Source organism: Pyxicephalus adspersus, chromosome 12, assembly GCF_032062135.1.
Source record: "Pyxicephalus adspersus chromosome 12, UCB_Pads_2.0, whole genome shotgun sequence".
Classification (NCBI taxonomy): domain Eukaryota; kingdom Metazoa; phylum Chordata; class Amphibia; order Anura; family Pyxicephalidae; genus Pyxicephalus; species Pyxicephalus adspersus.
Window position 1 is genome coordinate 34,235,807 of NC_092869.1, and position 17,642 is coordinate 34,253,448.

Below are 17,642 nucleotides of genomic sequence, written 5' to 3' on the forward strand. Positions count from 1 at the left end.
AAAAAAGTTTATTCTTGCAAGAAATTTACCCAAATAAAGTGTTAAAAATCATACAAGGAAGCCAGATTTGTATGAACTGACAACATTTGTCTGATCTTCTGAGAAACATTCAATTCTACAACCTAATTTACGAGTTGTAGGATTCTCTGTTCAGTGCACAGTCCTAAATGAAAATATTTAAACTAATAAAAAAAAAAGTTTGCAATGTGTCATTCGGAAAAAGAAAATATTTTCCTATGAATATATGACTTCCTGTCTCAAATTCCACTGGAGGGCAGTGTAGACTTTTCTGTTCAGCAACCGACATTACAATATCAAATTTAAGTGCATTGAAACCATAACATATTTGTCATCTATACTATACAAATAAATGTTTTCACTTTGCTATGATTTTCCTGTATAAAAGATACCAGAATACAAACAATCAAAATTAGCAACTTGTATTTTAGCTCTCATACTATGGGTGGAAACTTTTTCATATACTTCAAAAGGGCTTTCCAGGAAAACGAAAATCTGTACTCCTGACTCCACAGAGCATAGATGTGAACACAGAATTATTAATTAACCCAAATCAGTTGGGTGACTACCCTATCATAAACATCAACCATGATCAGCTCTTTTGAATAATTGTAACTAAGGGCCATTGTTTTCTTCTAGGCATGTCTAGGTCTGCTCATTCCTTCTGGCCCCAATGGTAAAAACATAATGCCCAGGCAATCTATGAACCTGCACATTGCCATCCCTGGGAAGATTGTAGAGTCAAAGTAATGTTCCATTGTCCTGAAAACCCCTTTCGTAATATAGAAAGCCTTGGGAAAGAAATATGATTACCAATTAGATTGGATTACCAATTAGGCTAGATTTAGACCAGATGGATGGCAAACTGACTATGAACATAAAAAGGTTAATCTAGACACAATGCTAGACCAATAAATATGTGTTAATTGCTGTTTGCAGCCATTCATACTCTGCTAAATCTAGCCCTTGGAATGAAACATTATACAGATTACTGGATTTCATTTAGATTATTCACAGACAATATAAAATGTTTCTTTTGTTGTATGAAGACATTCTTTAGAATTCCTTTCAGGCAGCCAGAATTGTCTGATATAGGAATACAGAAACCCCCCACTAAGACTTTATCATTCTAGTTACAATGAGAGGGTATAGATGAATATGGAATTATAGCATTCATGAAAAAAATTGTATTTCAATAATAATGGCAGCTAAAGCTTTGCGAAACCAACCAAAGAACATTCTTTAAATTTAGGGGAACTTTGTATTTATTTTTCACAACAAAAGAAACATATATAAAGTCCTGTAAAAGAAGCTATGTAATCAGGTGGATAAACTGCAAATAACTGAAAAAAACATATTGAACATTACTGAAATTTGTCACCACATGCAGGTGTAGAGAATATCAGCAATATGAGATCTGTTAAAAGGTTTATATGAGAACTGGATTTTAAATTCTCCTATAGCATGCCACTGGCCAGAGTGCGAATGTTGCCATTACATGCAACATTGGGTTCACAACCACTTCCAATTTTAGTCACAGCAAGCCTTTGTCTATAGGGCCACAGGACACCAGCAACTTTGTAGATATACAGCAGATACACATCTCACAAGATAAGATAAGAATGTTCAAGCTTTCTTTTTAGCTCTCAGAAATCGTGAACTGCATTCTAGACAAAAATAATGCAATCACCATATCTAATAACCTGTAAACTACAATATAATATTTACTTAGATTTACAGTCTTTAGATTTTGGTATGTTTAAATTGCTGGTGTGTAATGATCAACTGCAGTTGCATTGAATAATGTTTGTACTACTGAACATAGGGATTCTCTCACTAGCTCCCCCTCCCATTGTGTGCTACTTCCCCCAACTCTTAGATTGTAAGCTCTTCGGGGCAGGGTCCTCTCCTCCTCCTGTTTCACTGTCTGTATCTGTCTGTCATTTCCAACCCCTATTTACAGCGCTGTGTAATATGTTGGCGCTATATAACTATGGATTAATATTAATAGCTCCTAACGCTACCTAGTTATTAAGCTATAAAGTGATTAGAATATCTCCAATATTATAATTATTATTAATAAACATGATTTATATAGCGCCAATATATTACACAGCGATGTACACTAAATTGGGGTTGCAAATGACAGACACATACAGACAGTGACGCAGGAGGAGAAAAGGACCCTGTCCCGAAAAGCTTACAAATCTAGGAGGTGGGGGAGGATCACACAATAGGAGGGGAGATATGGAGCAGTGGGAAGCAGTGGGGGTTTAGGAGACAGAAGAACGTGGGTAGGCAGTTTTGAAAAGATGGGTTTTGAGTGCTCTTTTAAAGGAGCAGAAAGTAGAAGCATCCTGAATAGGATGAGGAAAGTCGGGGCAGCTCTAGAAAAGTCTTGGAGCCATGCGTGTGACGAGGTTATGAGTGAGGAAGTCATTAGTAAGTCATTGGAGGGAAGTATTTTTCTACCAGGTCAGAAAGGACTGTAATGGATTTTCTTATGGCAGAAAAAATGCAAAGCTAAGTGATTCAGTTGCTGCAACAAAATTACCAGTGTGGCATGGGTCTAGTGGTGTCAACACAGTTTTGCTTTGCTTGCGTCAAATTTGTACTGCTTTTTGTGTAAATCTGTTTTCTTTAAAGCTTGGATCACCTAATGGTAATTATACCTTACTCTGTAAAAAGCCAAATAAAGAAACTGTCATCAAATGTCCCTGAACACCAACCCCAAGCCAAGTTCCCCCAGTGGCTCCACTATGCTGGAGAAATGCTATAATCCCATCCATACTAGAGGCTTTAAATGGTTTAGGTACTGAAATACCTATTTTAAGGGTTTGAAGGAACCTTTTCTAGGAAGCTGAAGCTATATTTTGGAGAATGAAGACCATCAGATGACTAGGACCAGTTAATACAGTAATTTATGTATTTATTACAGTAATTGGAGACTGAACAGCATTTGCTAAAGCAATAGTTCAATGTATTGTATGAAGGTGACAGGTATACCTATGACTAATATAAGGGCAGGGATTTGTAGAAGTAGGAGCTACCACACTTATTAAGTCAGCAAACATTTGAAATATTGTATTGTGTGAATTGATCCTTGTATACCGGAGCTGGATTTTTCTGGTCCGACTTCTTCCTCTTGCCAAATTTGTAGTTGTAAACCCTCAACATTCTAAGCAGTGTTTACTATCAATCTCAGTCCATGAGGCCCAGGGAGGCTTCAGAATTATCTATCAGATATTTGTCAGGAAAGAGCCGCACAGACCGTCTGTAGCCTTCTTTATGGAAAGTTTAGCATTCCATGTGTCTACAATTTCCGAAAGCAAAATCTGAATACTGCCAAACGGACAAATAAATTATTCTAAAGCTTGTATATGCTTTGGGGCATAAGAAATGTAATCGATAGTATTTAAAATAACAAAGGGTCAAATGTCTATCATTTTCAGTTTTTAGCTAAAAGTGCATCTGTCACCAATAGGCCTCTGTTCCTAAATTGTTTTAGGGTTTCAGATTGTCATCTCCCAAAATATTTGCTATTTTTAATTTTCTTTCCATATGCAAGCAAAAGATTTAGTGTACACGGCTATAATATTTTCATATTATAACAGCGTTTACTAAAATCAAACAAAAGTGTGTGCCATTTGTACATTTATCATCCCCCAGAAACCTGGATGGTGTCATGGTGTCAAACCTAAGCTGGGGTCAGAAATGGGTCAAACGGGCAGCCCAGGAGTCAAAGCATAGTAGGTAATACAGTATGTGGGGTTTCTCATAAGGATTTTTCTTTATGTCAGATTCAGAAGGTCTATAACATAAGGATATTATATGAAACATATAAGATAAGGAAGGTAAATGAGATCTCATTTCTGATATTCTCCAAGACATACCTGCATTATTGAGATACATTATTACTGTTTTTGCACACATTGAACATAGCCCTCTGCCAACCTCAAAAGATTGGGCATTATTGACCCAACTGTCTTAAAAATTAAAAATTGCACCTTCATTACTTTGTCCTCCGTCAGATTCTTTGATCAGGGGCAATATAGATAACTTGATAAATAAAATTTCCTCCCTAGTTCAATCGATTTGCAGTTTACCACACCTTGTTAGATAGCTCCTTAGAAAATCTACAATTATTACCTCTTGCCTTAGACTCCGTGTGCACAGGTGTCAAGCTTTAAGAGCTTGACGGTCAGTACAATGCCTTCCCTTAAAAGCCATCAGTGATATCCAGTGGTGGAATGATGATAGACAACCTATACACAGTTGTGTCCATGTGCCTGCTCAATGGAATCCAGTGCACACATAGGTACTCTACATACATCAGCCACCACAATTTATTTCAACTCACTGAAGATTTGACAGATGACTAACAAGGGAAAAGCGTGTACACGGAGACTTTCATGTTTAATAGGAGAGGGATACATTTAAAACCGGTGATCAAAGTACAGACTATGAAATTAATAAAGTTAGTGTGCTACCCAGAGTTTGGAAAAACCAATTCATTTGAATACAAGAGCAATTGTCTTTGTATTCTTGGAACTTACTTATTTTTGTGCATTTAGCTAAAACCATCATTTTCCTTTTTTGTCAACTATGAACAATAGCATATTGTAAAAACATCATATATGTCAGATTAGAACAATGGAAGCACACATAGATACGGACCATGGTCTTGCATAATTTTCCTTTAAAGTGTAAGTATAGGCAAACTGCTATATACAGTTGAAATACATTATGGGCATGATGAATGGTCTTAGTTGGCAAAGGAATATTCTGATCCAGACACTATATGGTGTCTTGACCATATTGTTCTCCAGGAAATGCACTATAGCTTTATCAAGCTGTAGTTGGACATTAAAGAGGCTAGTATTGTAATTGTGTGTGTTTTCTTCCTCAAATCAACAAACCTAATTTGTTATGCCAAGGGAGGGTTTACAATTAGGCAAAGTAGGCCTGTGCCTCGAGGCAACACATAGAGAAAAAGCTACTGCTCCAATTGGCTACACATTTCCATCATAAGTAGAAATACAGCCATCTCATAAAAACTTATTTACATATCATCAATATAATTCCAAGCCAGTTTAGGCCTAGCATATATGTTCTGAGTAATAGAAATTATCTTGGCAGAAGATGCTTGGGTCTTGGCTTTGGTGAAGCAAATTTGGATTTGTTCACAACACTTCTGCGATGCATTAAAGTAACTTTGTCACTTTTATTCTAAAAAAGGGATGTTGTCTGTAAAGATGTAAAAGTCAATTGTTCCTGTGCAGACAAACACGGTTTTATTCCAAAGAACGTGTCCGCTAAACCTGCCCACCCTACATGAACCAGTGGTTCCTCCCACCACCCTCCATACCTGAGGTGGGGGTTGTTGGAAGGAACCACTAGGCACTGCAGGGGACAACACAAACAGTAGGGGTTCTAAAATGATTTTGAGAAATGTGTTCTTTGCAAAAACCAGTGTTCTGTGGGGCAGGAAAAGTGAGGTTGATGTATACTGATTTACAGGTCTTCCTCTTTGATAGTTAAAATCAGGCGATTACATGCAAAAGGCCATTAGAGCTTTATGGTATTTTATTTAATACATTATTGGATTAAATGGGGAGTCTTTTATAGTAAAAACTACCTTCATTTACACTTTAAAGGTATCATGTCACCTGTGAAACAAAATACATGTGTTACTGAAGATATCTAAACAAACTAAAACCAGTTTTACTTTTTACATTTCCTAATGAGACTGGCAAGAGGACAGAACAGCCAACAGAACAGAACCACCCGCCTACAGAAACAATTATTTAATATTTTGCCCATAATGAATTTATTTTTACACTACAGTATTTTTTTTTTTAAGCAAAGTGGGAAGAAGCTGTAGGCGGGTGGTGGCCCCTGTATTGTGAGCCAACTTTTCAGTGACCACCCAAAAACAACTGGATGGTTATAAAAAAGTGCAGGATGGTGCACCCAGCTAGAAGGGGCTGGGTAGCCAGTTTAAGAAACCAGCAAAAACATTTTACTTAGAGGCCTGAGCATAAGGCAGTGGTGGTAACCGATCCTAAATTTTTTTTTTTTTTTTTTTTTAACTTTGATTACCACCTAATATACTCCAGATTTATAACAAGGTGATCTGATTTTGTACAGTGGAGCTTGGTGAATAAATGTGTTATTATAATAAAACCATTCACTTTAATAGAGTAACTGTTCGCTATTTTATGAAAGCGGTATACATTAACTTGTAAATTTATGAAATATGGCAAATTAAGGCAAAAGTGGTTATCAAGGGTGTTTCATAGTAAGGGCTGCTGTAGGCCACAAAGGTGATTGTTTCAAAGTGGCAAATGTTTTCAGGCAATATAAATTTGAGTGACATTCATAAATTGAAGAATATTTATAAATTTGAAGATCATTTTAGCTGATTAGCACTTTTATTATTCAGGCAATATTGGTCAATTGAGTCATTACTTTTGCTGAAAAAAAACAGTACTTTGGGGAACAATCTTCCTTTTAAACATGCCGGCTCTCTAATGCAAGTGCTTGATCGACTATGGTTACAGGACAAAAAGGAAAGTCGTTTTAAAGATCCCTATTCACTTCCTGTTGTGTTTGTTGGACAGTAGTTGAAAGGAATTCTCCCCAATGGGGACCCCCAAAACGGGGTTTTAAAAAACAAACATTTCTAAAGAGTCACAAAATACACTCTTTGTAGGCCATCTACGTCAATGCTGTAAGTGTGGGATGGTAAATCAAATTTTAGAAAGATTGCATTTGTCTGTGTTCACCATATAATTGCTTCTTCTATAGGCAAGATGGGCTCAATTCTAAATTAGGAAATAAGAAGTCAAAAAAGCAATAGAAACCAAATCCAAAAAAGTAGTAAGACTTACAGGATGTGGAAGAGTACTTGACACTACCCGATCGTGCTCTTGTTAAGGGTTGTTTAGGTACAGGTGCTACAGGTTTCTTAATAGGTTGTTTGACCTCTGCCATTGCTGGTTTACGACTAAAACTCTGGTCTATGCTACGTCCTGAAAAGCCTGTCCTTGAAGAAGAAACTTCAGAGTCACTTGGAACATTGAAAGAGCCTGTCCGTTTCCTTGGCATTGCCAGTATATCAAGCCTTGAAAGTTTTTTGGATTCAGAAGAGCTTTTGGCTGAAGAAGAGTTTGCAGAAGATGCTTCAGGACTGTTCAACCTTTCTGCTTCAGCGCTTTCATTATCAGAAGCTTCACCAAGTCGAGCCCTTCGTAACTTAGAAGCCCTAGTAGGCCTGGGAGTTGATAAGCTGTTTGACCTGGTGAGTGCCTGCTGAACCTTTTGTGCATTTGATGAGGTTCTGTTTGGGTCTTCCTTAGTTGACTGAGCAAAAGGTCTCCTTCTTGATAGATTCCTTGATGAAGAATGTTCATAGTCTGAGGATACAGTGTCATTTGGTATGTAAGGAAGACTGGAGCTTCGTTCTTCATCTGTAAAATCAAGTGAACCACGAGGTCCAGTGCTGCGTTTCATTTCAAAACGCTTGGTTACATCTCTCCTAGTCCCTACATCAGCAGCACCAGTCCTCCTCTTTTCAGAAAGTCTCTCTCTAGCAGAGGGTTGGTTGTAATGATCCTGTATAGAAGAAGCAGAGGAGGACTTCTCCTTATGAAGGCCTACAACTTTATTCATTTGGGGGTGACTTGGCACATTTTTATCACTAACCAGGCTGACAGTGCTTGCAGTATCTACATCAGAATCACCAGATAAGGAATCGTCCGGTGGGCACTGAACACTGTCAATGCCCTCAAGATGATTTTGAGAAAAAAGCTTGGCTTCTAGAGCCGCCAAAGCAGTCTCGGTCTCCTTGAGAATTTGGCATGTCTCTTGGCTGTAGTCAGGGGTGGACTTTGTAACACTGAGGTCCTTAAGCAAGGGGTGGGTTGAGATATGTGGAAGTTTATTGGGGGAGATATTACTGCTGGATTTCTCTTTGGTAAAGCTTTCCTGTCGAACAAATGATACAGATTCTCCAGATGATCCATTATCTTTCTTTAACAGCTGGTTAACTATTCTTCCAGTGCTTGTTGGCTCCGGTGCAGGCTGCTGGTTACTCTTTAGTTTCACCTGGACATTGTGACTTTTATATTCTTTCTGAATGTCTACAACAGGTAATGCAGCATTTGCATGTGGTAAACTTTCCATCTCATTATCGCTACCTACATAAAAGGAAGTAGATTTTAATTCAGTAGGTGCCTTACCTATTCTCTGAACAGTTTGTTCATGACTACTAAAATCATCCCTCCTCCAGACACTTCTAGGCGTGTTAGGTGATGGATTAGACTTTCTACTAGATAAGACACAATCATCAGATTTGCTAGCATCACTTAGACTATCAGGATCCAAATCTTCCTGTATGTTCAATAAAATGTTCTGCTCTGCTGGAGCAGTTTTCTCACCATCCTCTAATGAAATTTTTTGGGGAACTTCAGAACTGGTCTCTGTCCGCACCAAAATAACAGGTGTTGGACTTTCTGACTTGTCATTGGGAGGGAGCTGAGGAAGAAGTCTCCTTGTCCTTGAGGGTAAGGAGGTGTCTCCATCACCAAGAACTTCTGCAAGTTCAGAAAAAAACAAAACAAGAAAAAAAAGAAAGTGAGGACAATAAAATGATAAATAATAAACGGTATCTCTAACTGTAATGGATGCAGACAGCACAACACGTTTAAAGAAAGCGCCGCAATAAAATAGACCTAATCGAGCAAAAGAGGATTGAAGGGAAGGCAAGAAGCTGTTGGGGCAGTCGTAAAGCAAACATGTTGCTTGGGCCTGCATGAGCAAAGAAAAGATTCTATTGTCTAACACTTAACCTAAATCCTAAAGGCTTATCCCCTGCTCAGAAATACTTGCCCACCTGAAAATATTTTAGCTAGGAAGAGAGAATGATTTCACCTAAACTCTGTGTGCCTAATTCAAAAGCTCCAATATTTGATGATTTCATTTTTGGCTTTGAACCTGATATAAGCACCAATCCTGGATTCAATTCTAACTATGAACTTTCAGAAATATTTACCATTATCCACAGTTAATTCTAACTTCGGGCCTTCTGGAGGAGAAGTTGGAGAGGCATCAGGGTAGCTGTCGGCAAGACTTGCCCATCGTGAAACCCATTTCTGTCCACTTTTGGAGTTGGAATCGGATGATTTTGTGGCCTTAAAATTTTAACAATAACATTTCCAATAAAGAAACAACATGATAAAGTACAACATGTATAATCTCTAAATTCATATTACTGTACATATGAGATTACTTTACAATAACGTTACTCTGAAATGTTTATCAAGATATTAATATGGGGATTTGTTCAAGGGCCCATACCCAAAATGACATTTTTATAAACGGGTTGAAAATAGGTTTTATAATGTTCCTAACTGAATACATAGAGCCAGCTTTCTCAACTTTTTTTACTAAAATAACGCACTGGATGTCGGTGGAAAAAAGCATGCCTTACAATAGTTGTCAGTAAGAATGTTCCCCTAAAGTGACAGTCTGGTCTGCTGCTGGTTCTGCCAAGTGGTGTTGATTTAAAAACTATATGTAGGTGCCAAAAAATGGAAGGTCGGTCATCCAAAGCTCAAGAAACCCCTGGCAACTTGTGGAGGAACCCTATGGTTCCATGGGACTCTGGCTGATGTAGAGCCTTTAAATTATTAGAACAAAATATATTTAAAGTACATGTTAACCCACTAGAGTGTAAACTAAAGTTAGGGTCATTTTCAACTCATGTTAAATCCAGCCAGCTCTTTGTTTGGCATTTGCTAATATAGTGCAACAATTCTGTATCCCAGTCTACCACTAACATTTCTTAGTTGTCACCTTTACACATGCTTTTGGTTAATGGTCTACTGTTGTCACCATCAGGAAACCACCCCAGAGAAATACCATGCAGCTATTGCTGGAGTGAATGCTGTCAGATAGTGACCAAATACCAAATTTTCACATCCCTTCCCGGAATGGGATGAGGAGAATACCATAGAACACTGTCTCTTGAACCTTTTACTGTGGGGGTAACCCCCTGAAAAAACTTTCAGGTCTAAGGGAACCCCTGATTTAACTGCAATATCCACAGCACATCATAGTACATTGGTGTGGTGGTTGGTAAGAAGAATGTATCCTACATTGCTGGCCAGTGGCGAGAATACCACCTGTTAAACTGACCTGAGAGTCACAAACTGCTTATTGCTTAAAGAACACTCCAGCAATCTCTACAGAACCCTGTACAGTACCCCTGGAGTGTCATTTGAGTGACATCTCCAAGTCTGCTGGGGTTAATACATCCAGGATGGTGGCATGGAGTTGTAGGCATGGTGCTTTTGGATTTCAGTTTCTACATGCCTAAATATTCTTTTATGAAGAATATTTTGACCTAAATGGGTCTATTGATAGGGTCTCTATAATAAACTTATTAAGTGTCCAGTCGATCATGCAAAGTGTTTAATAAATGGTGTGCCTTGTGGAAAGTACAATCATTTAAAGTTGAGGTATGACTTTATTAAGGTACAATCATGGAAAACAGAGACACTCACCTGCACCTCAGTTTGAGAACCAGTAAAGGCTTTTGAAGTCTGAGTTACTGACAGCATCATAGTCTTGTGATTCACACTGCTGTCTTTCACAGAGGATTCTTCTTTTTCTAATTTTATGATTGGTCTGTACACTGCTGAGGAGATCATGGAATACTCCTCCGGGTCAAAGACTCCAAACACCTAAATACAAATTATTTATAAAAAACATAAATTAATCACTTGTCTTTGTTCTTTTTAGAATAATCTACAAATATACAAGCACACATCAAAAAGAGAAAGGTCAAAGAAAAAAACAGAATCCTGTAGTCATTTTTGTAGTAATAAAAATTAGTAGTAATCCAGCTTAAACAATTTTTTTGGTTTTTGGACAGTGTAGAGAAAGCTTAAAATATCTGTTAGACTTTTATTTCCATCCATATCCCTGATTAGGAAAAAATACTGGACAGAGTTTCCCCATTCTTCTCCACACAAAAATAATTTTAAGGTAAAGGCAAAAGGTAGAGATGACCAAGAGCCTTGTTTGCTTACAAAACATTTTTTGCCACACTCAAATCAATAGGTAGGAAGCAAGTTACATCAAGGATAGAAATGGGTCAACTTTAGGTTAAATACATCTGTCAATGACCTGTGAATGATCTCAGAAGACCCTCAAACCTACATCAAATGCAAGTGAAACGTATCTGAAAGAAAGAAACATTTGGCTATCTACACAAGGCAATCAACACAGGCCCTGTATCCACATCTCAGAAACGTACCTCATCAATTCTTCTTCGAGCTTCTTCAACTTCTTTATCTGGATTCTCTGTTTCAATTGTATATGTACCAGCATCACTTAAGCTGTCCTCCTCTTCATTCTTCTTGCCTCTCAGTGGTTTATTATCAGGTAGTAGAGGCACAGAAGGTACAACGGTGGTAGACTCCATAATGTTGGCGGTTTGTGGCATGATTATAGATGACAGAGGAAGGCTCAGAGGTGGCAGAGGTGGCTCAGCTGTCTTTCTTGCAGCCTCCGCTGCTTCTTCACGCAGAAGCTCACTGGCAAATTCTTGAGCCAGTTTGGATTTCTTGCCAATGCTTCCAAAGTTCTTCAAAGGAGGCTTTGCCGGTATTGAGGTTGAGGTATTTATTTTGTCATCTGTCTTTTCTCTTCTAAAGGAGTTGGATCTTTGAGGAAATGAGGAATTTGTCAAGGATTTGGTAATGGATGGCGGTGGAGACGTCCCATTTATATGTGGCTTCTCTGGTGGTAAGGTGGCTTTCCGTTTATCAGTTTTCCCTTTGGAGTCGGCATCAGCTTGAGAAGCATTAGCACTGTGTGTGAAGGACTGAGACCTCTTTTTTCGTGGGGCATCTTCATCAAAAAACTCTATGACAAAAGCCTGCTGGTTGTGTAACAACTCTTCAGGTTCACGTTTTATCTGGCGTTGAAGTTTTGCTTGTTCAGCAGGGGTGGGTATGGACTCTTTTTCAGGGACTGCTACGGGCTGATCTTCAGAGTCACTTTGTGTACCATCTTCATGTCGGTTACCTTTTTAAACATAAAAAATTTTTTTTAACTGAACAATAATAGAATGCAGGAAAGAGAATGTAGGATTTCAAACAACTAAACTGGTAAAAACAAAAACAAAGAATGCACACGTCTTACGATTATGTTTGTAAGAATGCCCCAGTGTCACTGATACAGCCTGTCCATCACAAATAATCTGCAGCAAAGAACTGCAGTTCTATAAGTGCCAGTCTCTCTTATCAATGTTTTGGGGCTGTACAAGCATTCCTCACCATAGCACCCGGAAAAGGCAAACTGGAAGGATGCTATTCTCCTAGGCTAAGACTGTTCAATTTTATAGCAGACCGATTGCAACGCATATGGGGGCACTAAATATTTCCACTGGTTGGTAAGCAGGTATTTGACTACATCCTCTGGTGGCAAACAAGTACCTAGGCCAATAACAAGATACAGTTATCCAAATGCATTATTTTTTTACAACAGTGGTCTTGAAAAATACAGCCTGAGGGAATATATATGCAGCTTTCTATACAAATATAGATGATGCAAAGAACCCTATGAACACATAAAACTGCTGATGCCAAGCAATTCAATGCATCTTTAGCCTCTGTAGCCTAGAAAACTAATGTTAGTTGGTAACTATCCAACACAAATTTTTTCCTTCTTTTTAAGAATCTTCCCAATCCAGATTTATGTATGGCTTACCTTTCAGAGTTCTGTTGTGGATGGGAAGGTCACTCTTGGTGCTGTATACGTCTTCTCCAGGTGGCGGCCTTCTAATTAAGCTTGGGTCATTTTGAACCAACCAATCAGCCACTTTACTTTCTACAGACACCATCTCTGATGGACCAGTTTCCTTCCCAACTGTCCTCCTCTGTCTCATGGAAAACTTTGTGACGTGGTCTTTAATTTTTATTTTTCCTGGTCTGCAATCATCAAACTCAATGGTAAAGGAGGCATGGCTCTGCATGACCGGAGGGGTCACTGTATCTGTGTCCTTGGTTGGGATTTCATGAACTTGAGTCTCTGGGGTTTTAACTGGTTGCTGGAAGTCCTTTGTGGGAATTTCAAAATAGCTGGGTTCCCGTCTAAATGAATAGAGTGATTGGTCTGAGGGGTCTCTGAACCCCACATTACAGTTCATTTCTTCTTCATGTGGAGGTATTCCCTTTGGTCGTTCTGTGAAATTATTAGGAAAAGGAATAAATGAATATACAGAAAAACTTTTATTTTTTATTATTAGTATTTTATGAACAGTCATTTAAGTTACAAACAGTCATTTTCTGTTGCCTTGCCTTCCCAGGGTCCACAAAATATACACAATAAAAACAATGTTCCAGGTTTTAGTACATACTGAAGAGTGAGGCCCATGTGACACTGGTATTTGGGTAACCAATGACAAATCACAAAAATTTGCAATGAAAACACTTGCTTACATGTGATGCTCTTCGAAAATTGGATGAATGAGGTATCACTCATATACTGATAATACCGCTTCAGAATGTCATTTGCCAGTGTGAGAGAGTGACCCTTCCTTCATCCAGCCAACAAAGGTGCAAGCAGATGGGTTAACTGCTTATTTGTGTCCTAGGTTGTCATTGACCCTAAACAAGCTATCATTTCTTAGGGATTGTAGTAATAAGGTATCTAGGCTTAAATTCTGCACACCTTCTACAGCTAGTAACGGGGTTCCTATTGTATGTGTTTTTTTTTTTTTATATTTTATATGAGAGGGGAATCTGGTACACCCAAAGGTAGGTTGGAAGCACTGGAACTATAGCAAGGCCATCTCCCTGTTGGGATATTCAGTATAAAAATACTTCCCGATCTCTGGATTAAGAACTGTAAGGCTAGCAACCAACATCAAATTTGACATACGATTTGACAGGTCAGACAACAAGGCTATTTTCTTCCCTGAAAAATGTTAAACTCAGGCTACTCTGACATCATGCTGGTATCCACTCTTCATTTAAATGGATCCATAGCATATTTACATCCACTACCATTCATCCCCAAGACACGTGTAGTGTCTGAAAAAAATGCAATTAAACCAAGCAAGCAGGACTGTTTAAAACAAAGTCAAAAGGAAAATGCATATGTATCAAACTAGATATTCCAGTAATAGTATACAATCTTCCCTAGCCTTTAGATGCAGGTTTAGGATTTAGAAAAGAGCACCAAGGTGCAGTGATTTGACTAAATCTTAAAGGGTAAGTATATTGAAAACTTTTCCTGTAAACAGTAGGAAAGAGGTAATTCTCATGTATTGTTTAATTTAATTTGTGTCCCTGTTAGCTAGAGTCTTCCTCTCTTTTTGATAATCACATTCCCCAAGACAGTAAGTTATGGAAAATAAAAAATATCCCCAGAGGAGAGGAAAAATCTTCTGGTTTGAACACCTGTTTAAGGGGCAACTTTCTTGAGTGAAATTCTCCTTATCTTGTATGGATTTTCCTTTACTTACTGTTGGCTCTCAGGAACAGGAAAGTGAAGGGAAATCGCAGGGAGGAACAGCTAAACACATAGAGGTTCTAACCCCTTATCCTAAATGAAAGAAAGAAGTTTGGGCTTTTGGGTTAAGTTTGTGTTGGATCTGCATATAGCTTGGGAAGATGGTGGACGGAACAAAATGGCTGTATTTGCATGGATATGGACTCTGTAAAGGGGTGCAGTAAAAGTCAGCACTATATAAATGCATAAAAATAATAACAAGCAGGTTTAGGTACCTGAAAAATGGTCTTCCGGCCTCCTTCCCTCATGCTTCTCATGCATGTTATTTGCATCATCATCTCCCCACCAAGATGGCTGACCATACAGCGGTGTGCGATAGATTGAGGACTCTGTAATAAAACAATACATTCCCCATTATCAGCTTATAGACAAAGAAACTTTGTTCAGTATGGAATTTTAAACCAGGAACATCAAGAGCCCACATGTCTACGATGTGGTAAGAGCGGTGCTGAAAAGTGACTTCTAATTACATGGCACAATTTACTGGCGGGGGCCCAATAAAAATTCTCCACAACAGAACTCTAGTGTTCCAGACCTGTGTATACAACACTGTGTCAGCTTTACACAAAACAGGAACATAGGGAGTTCAAAGCAAAGCTGATTCCCTTAGAAGGCTGCAAGAACAGTACATGCAAATGAGCAGAGCAATGGGCAAACAAATAAATAAAAGCAATGTCGGGGAACTGGTTAACACATACCGCTGGGGGGTTTCTTCTCCACCTTTTCCTGTTTCCCTGGTGACGGGTCTACGTGAGAAGCTTGTTCTTTAAGCTGATCTGTCCTCACATTCACTGAAGTCTTTAAATTCATCTGAAGTTGGCTGGTGTATTTTTCATGCTGAAAGAAAGAAGAATCTATAGTGAGAATTTCTTCCACAAAGTTAAAGATCAACTCCTTTTGAGTAGCATCAGCTTCTACTGACTCCGAGAATGAGAAAAATGCACTGGAATTTTTCTCTCTATTTGTCTGTTGTTGTATGTATATTTTGCTTTAATGTAACATATACAAAAAACTCAGGAACCAGAAATATACACTACTGCAGGAATATCTTAATTTATTGGACTGTGAAAGCATAAAACTGAAATTTTATCGGCTACTATCTGGCCTGTTCTGTTCCCCCTGAAATTAACATGCTAACTAAATTTTAAATAGAACCAGAATATTTTATTACATGACTTTTTATAGTCCCAGTAAAGTCAATACTGACTCCCGGCGCTTCCCTATTTTTTGCAAGTAGATCATTGCTAATAGGAGAGGTCAGCAAAGGATTGTACATAGCTTCCTAAAAACATCACCACATTTTTCCACTTAACCCGGACAGTTCCGATGAAAGAAGTAAGCTGGCTATTGTTAGGTGCTATACAAATATCAAAACGGCTTGATGATGTTTATTTCTAGGCAGGATGTATTTGCGTGCAGACTGCCTTAAGCAATGCTCACATGTGAGCCTGGGACTCCAATATTGAAAGAATTAAAATCCAATAACTTAAAGGAGTCGGTTAGGGACAGTATGGCTGAGGAGTAAAAGACTAGATGATGCTGGACATCCTTCAGCCAGGAATTATAGAGGGCTTTGACTTGCTGCAGCTTCTAATAAACAAACATTCAACAGAATACCTAACCTTTTAGGTTTTGGGTGGATCTCGCTCTACATTTACAGTTATTAACTGCTGTCCTGACTATATTTCATACTATGCTTTGAGCATACAGTTCACGACAGTTTTTTGTGCATACAGTTTTTGCCTGAACAAAATGTCTGTACTTACCCCTAATTTCCTATTCAACGTACCATTCATATGATAGTACAATGCAAGACAGGCAGTGGCACCAACCATAAAAAATGAACTGCTACATTGGCAAACCTGGCAGGACTTTGAACTAGTCAGGATATCTAAAATGAACTTTTACTGTGCTGCATTATTGAATATTTGCAATCATGCTTGGTGTTTTTTCTTGGTGGAGTTTAGAGGTGCCATATTTTTCAAAACATTTGCATGTATTTGTATAGTTGTCCTGCATGTAGGCCCTAAAGCAGACCTATCACCTCCTAGTAACCCTATTTCAACACGTCTGCTTCATTAAAATAAATCATACTAACAAAACAAAGGTGTAAATATTTATTTAGTTTTAAAAAGTCTACAGGAACCACAAAATTATTATTAGCCATCACTGCCTGTAGGGCAGAGTTGGGAGCAACAGATCAAACACTTGTTTTAAAGGGACTCTATCAGGAGAGATTATAGAGGCTGCAAAAATCTACCTGTTCCCTGACTACCACCCCAAGGCTTTAGCATCAAAGCTGTTTTAGCTGCTGCCCAATAAGCAACTTTAACATTTACAAAAGGAGGCACATTGGCTTCCCATCATTTTCTCAGAGTAATTAACAAAATTACAATTAAAAAATGCATTCTTCTAAGCAGCACAGGACATTTTAGCCCGATATGCAAGTATAATTACATATATCAATTACCAAAATAATAAAACGAACCTTCAATGCTTCCTCTGGTACCTTATGCTGAATCTGCTCCAACACATACATATTAATATGTACACAAACAGTCAAGGAAAAAAAAACATCATGGTAACAAACTGACATTCAGACATTAACTCTATATATTGTCCACAGGAAGATTGCCAAGTACTTTTTGGAAAGTATGAAAAGAAAGCAGAATGGGCACCTTACTTCTATTTTGGTGCTTGAAGAATATATTTATTTCAATGCAAATGTAGCCGCTATAAATTAAACCTCCAATGTTAGGCAAGATAGATTTGTTGCAAAATGACCAAAAGTGAATGTGTAAAAAATAATTTCTGTGAAAATCCTAAATCCAATGAGAAACCCAAGTGCAGCATTTGGCTTACCTAAGTTTTATTGCTCACTTAAAATAGAATGATTTTTTTGTCTAAAGCACATTACATATCTAGTTCATTCTAAAACAAAAGACTTTTTTTTTTTTTTTAGAGACTATGGGCCTGATTTTTTAAAGCTCCCAAAGACTGGATAAATAAGACTATCATGAGTTAACCTGTGTAATCCA

At 38.1% G+C, this 17,642-nt stretch overlaps 1 protein-coding gene across 6 annotated transcripts in view; it reads right to left on the bottom strand.

Moving 5' to 3' along the window:
• CEP170B (centrosomal protein 170B) overlaps positions 1-17,642 on the bottom strand; it is a 53,047-nt gene that overhangs the window by 11,822 nt on the left and 23,583 nt on the right. For 4 of the 6 annotated variants that reach the window (XM_072428293.1, XM_072428292.1, XM_072428290.1 and 1 more), the window contains exons 5-12: positions 17,093-17,147; positions 15,303-15,441; positions 14,820-14,933; positions 12,799-13,272; positions 11,342-12,114; positions 10,587-10,766; positions 9,074-9,212; positions 6,912-8,615 (exon numbers count right to left, since the gene is read on the bottom strand). In XM_072428293.1, the coding sequence (XP_072284394.1) occupies positions 6,912-8,615; positions 9,074-9,212; positions 10,587-10,766; positions 11,342-12,114; positions 12,799-13,272; positions 14,820-14,933; positions 15,303-15,441; positions 17,093-17,147 (3,578 nt within the window). The remainder of the gene's footprint in view (positions 1-6,911; positions 8,616-9,073; positions 9,213-10,586; positions 10,767-11,341; positions 12,115-12,798; positions 13,273-14,819; positions 14,934-15,302; positions 15,442-17,092; positions 17,148-17,642) is intronic. The other 2 variants (XM_072428294.1, XM_072428295.1) reach the window with 2 other exon arrangements.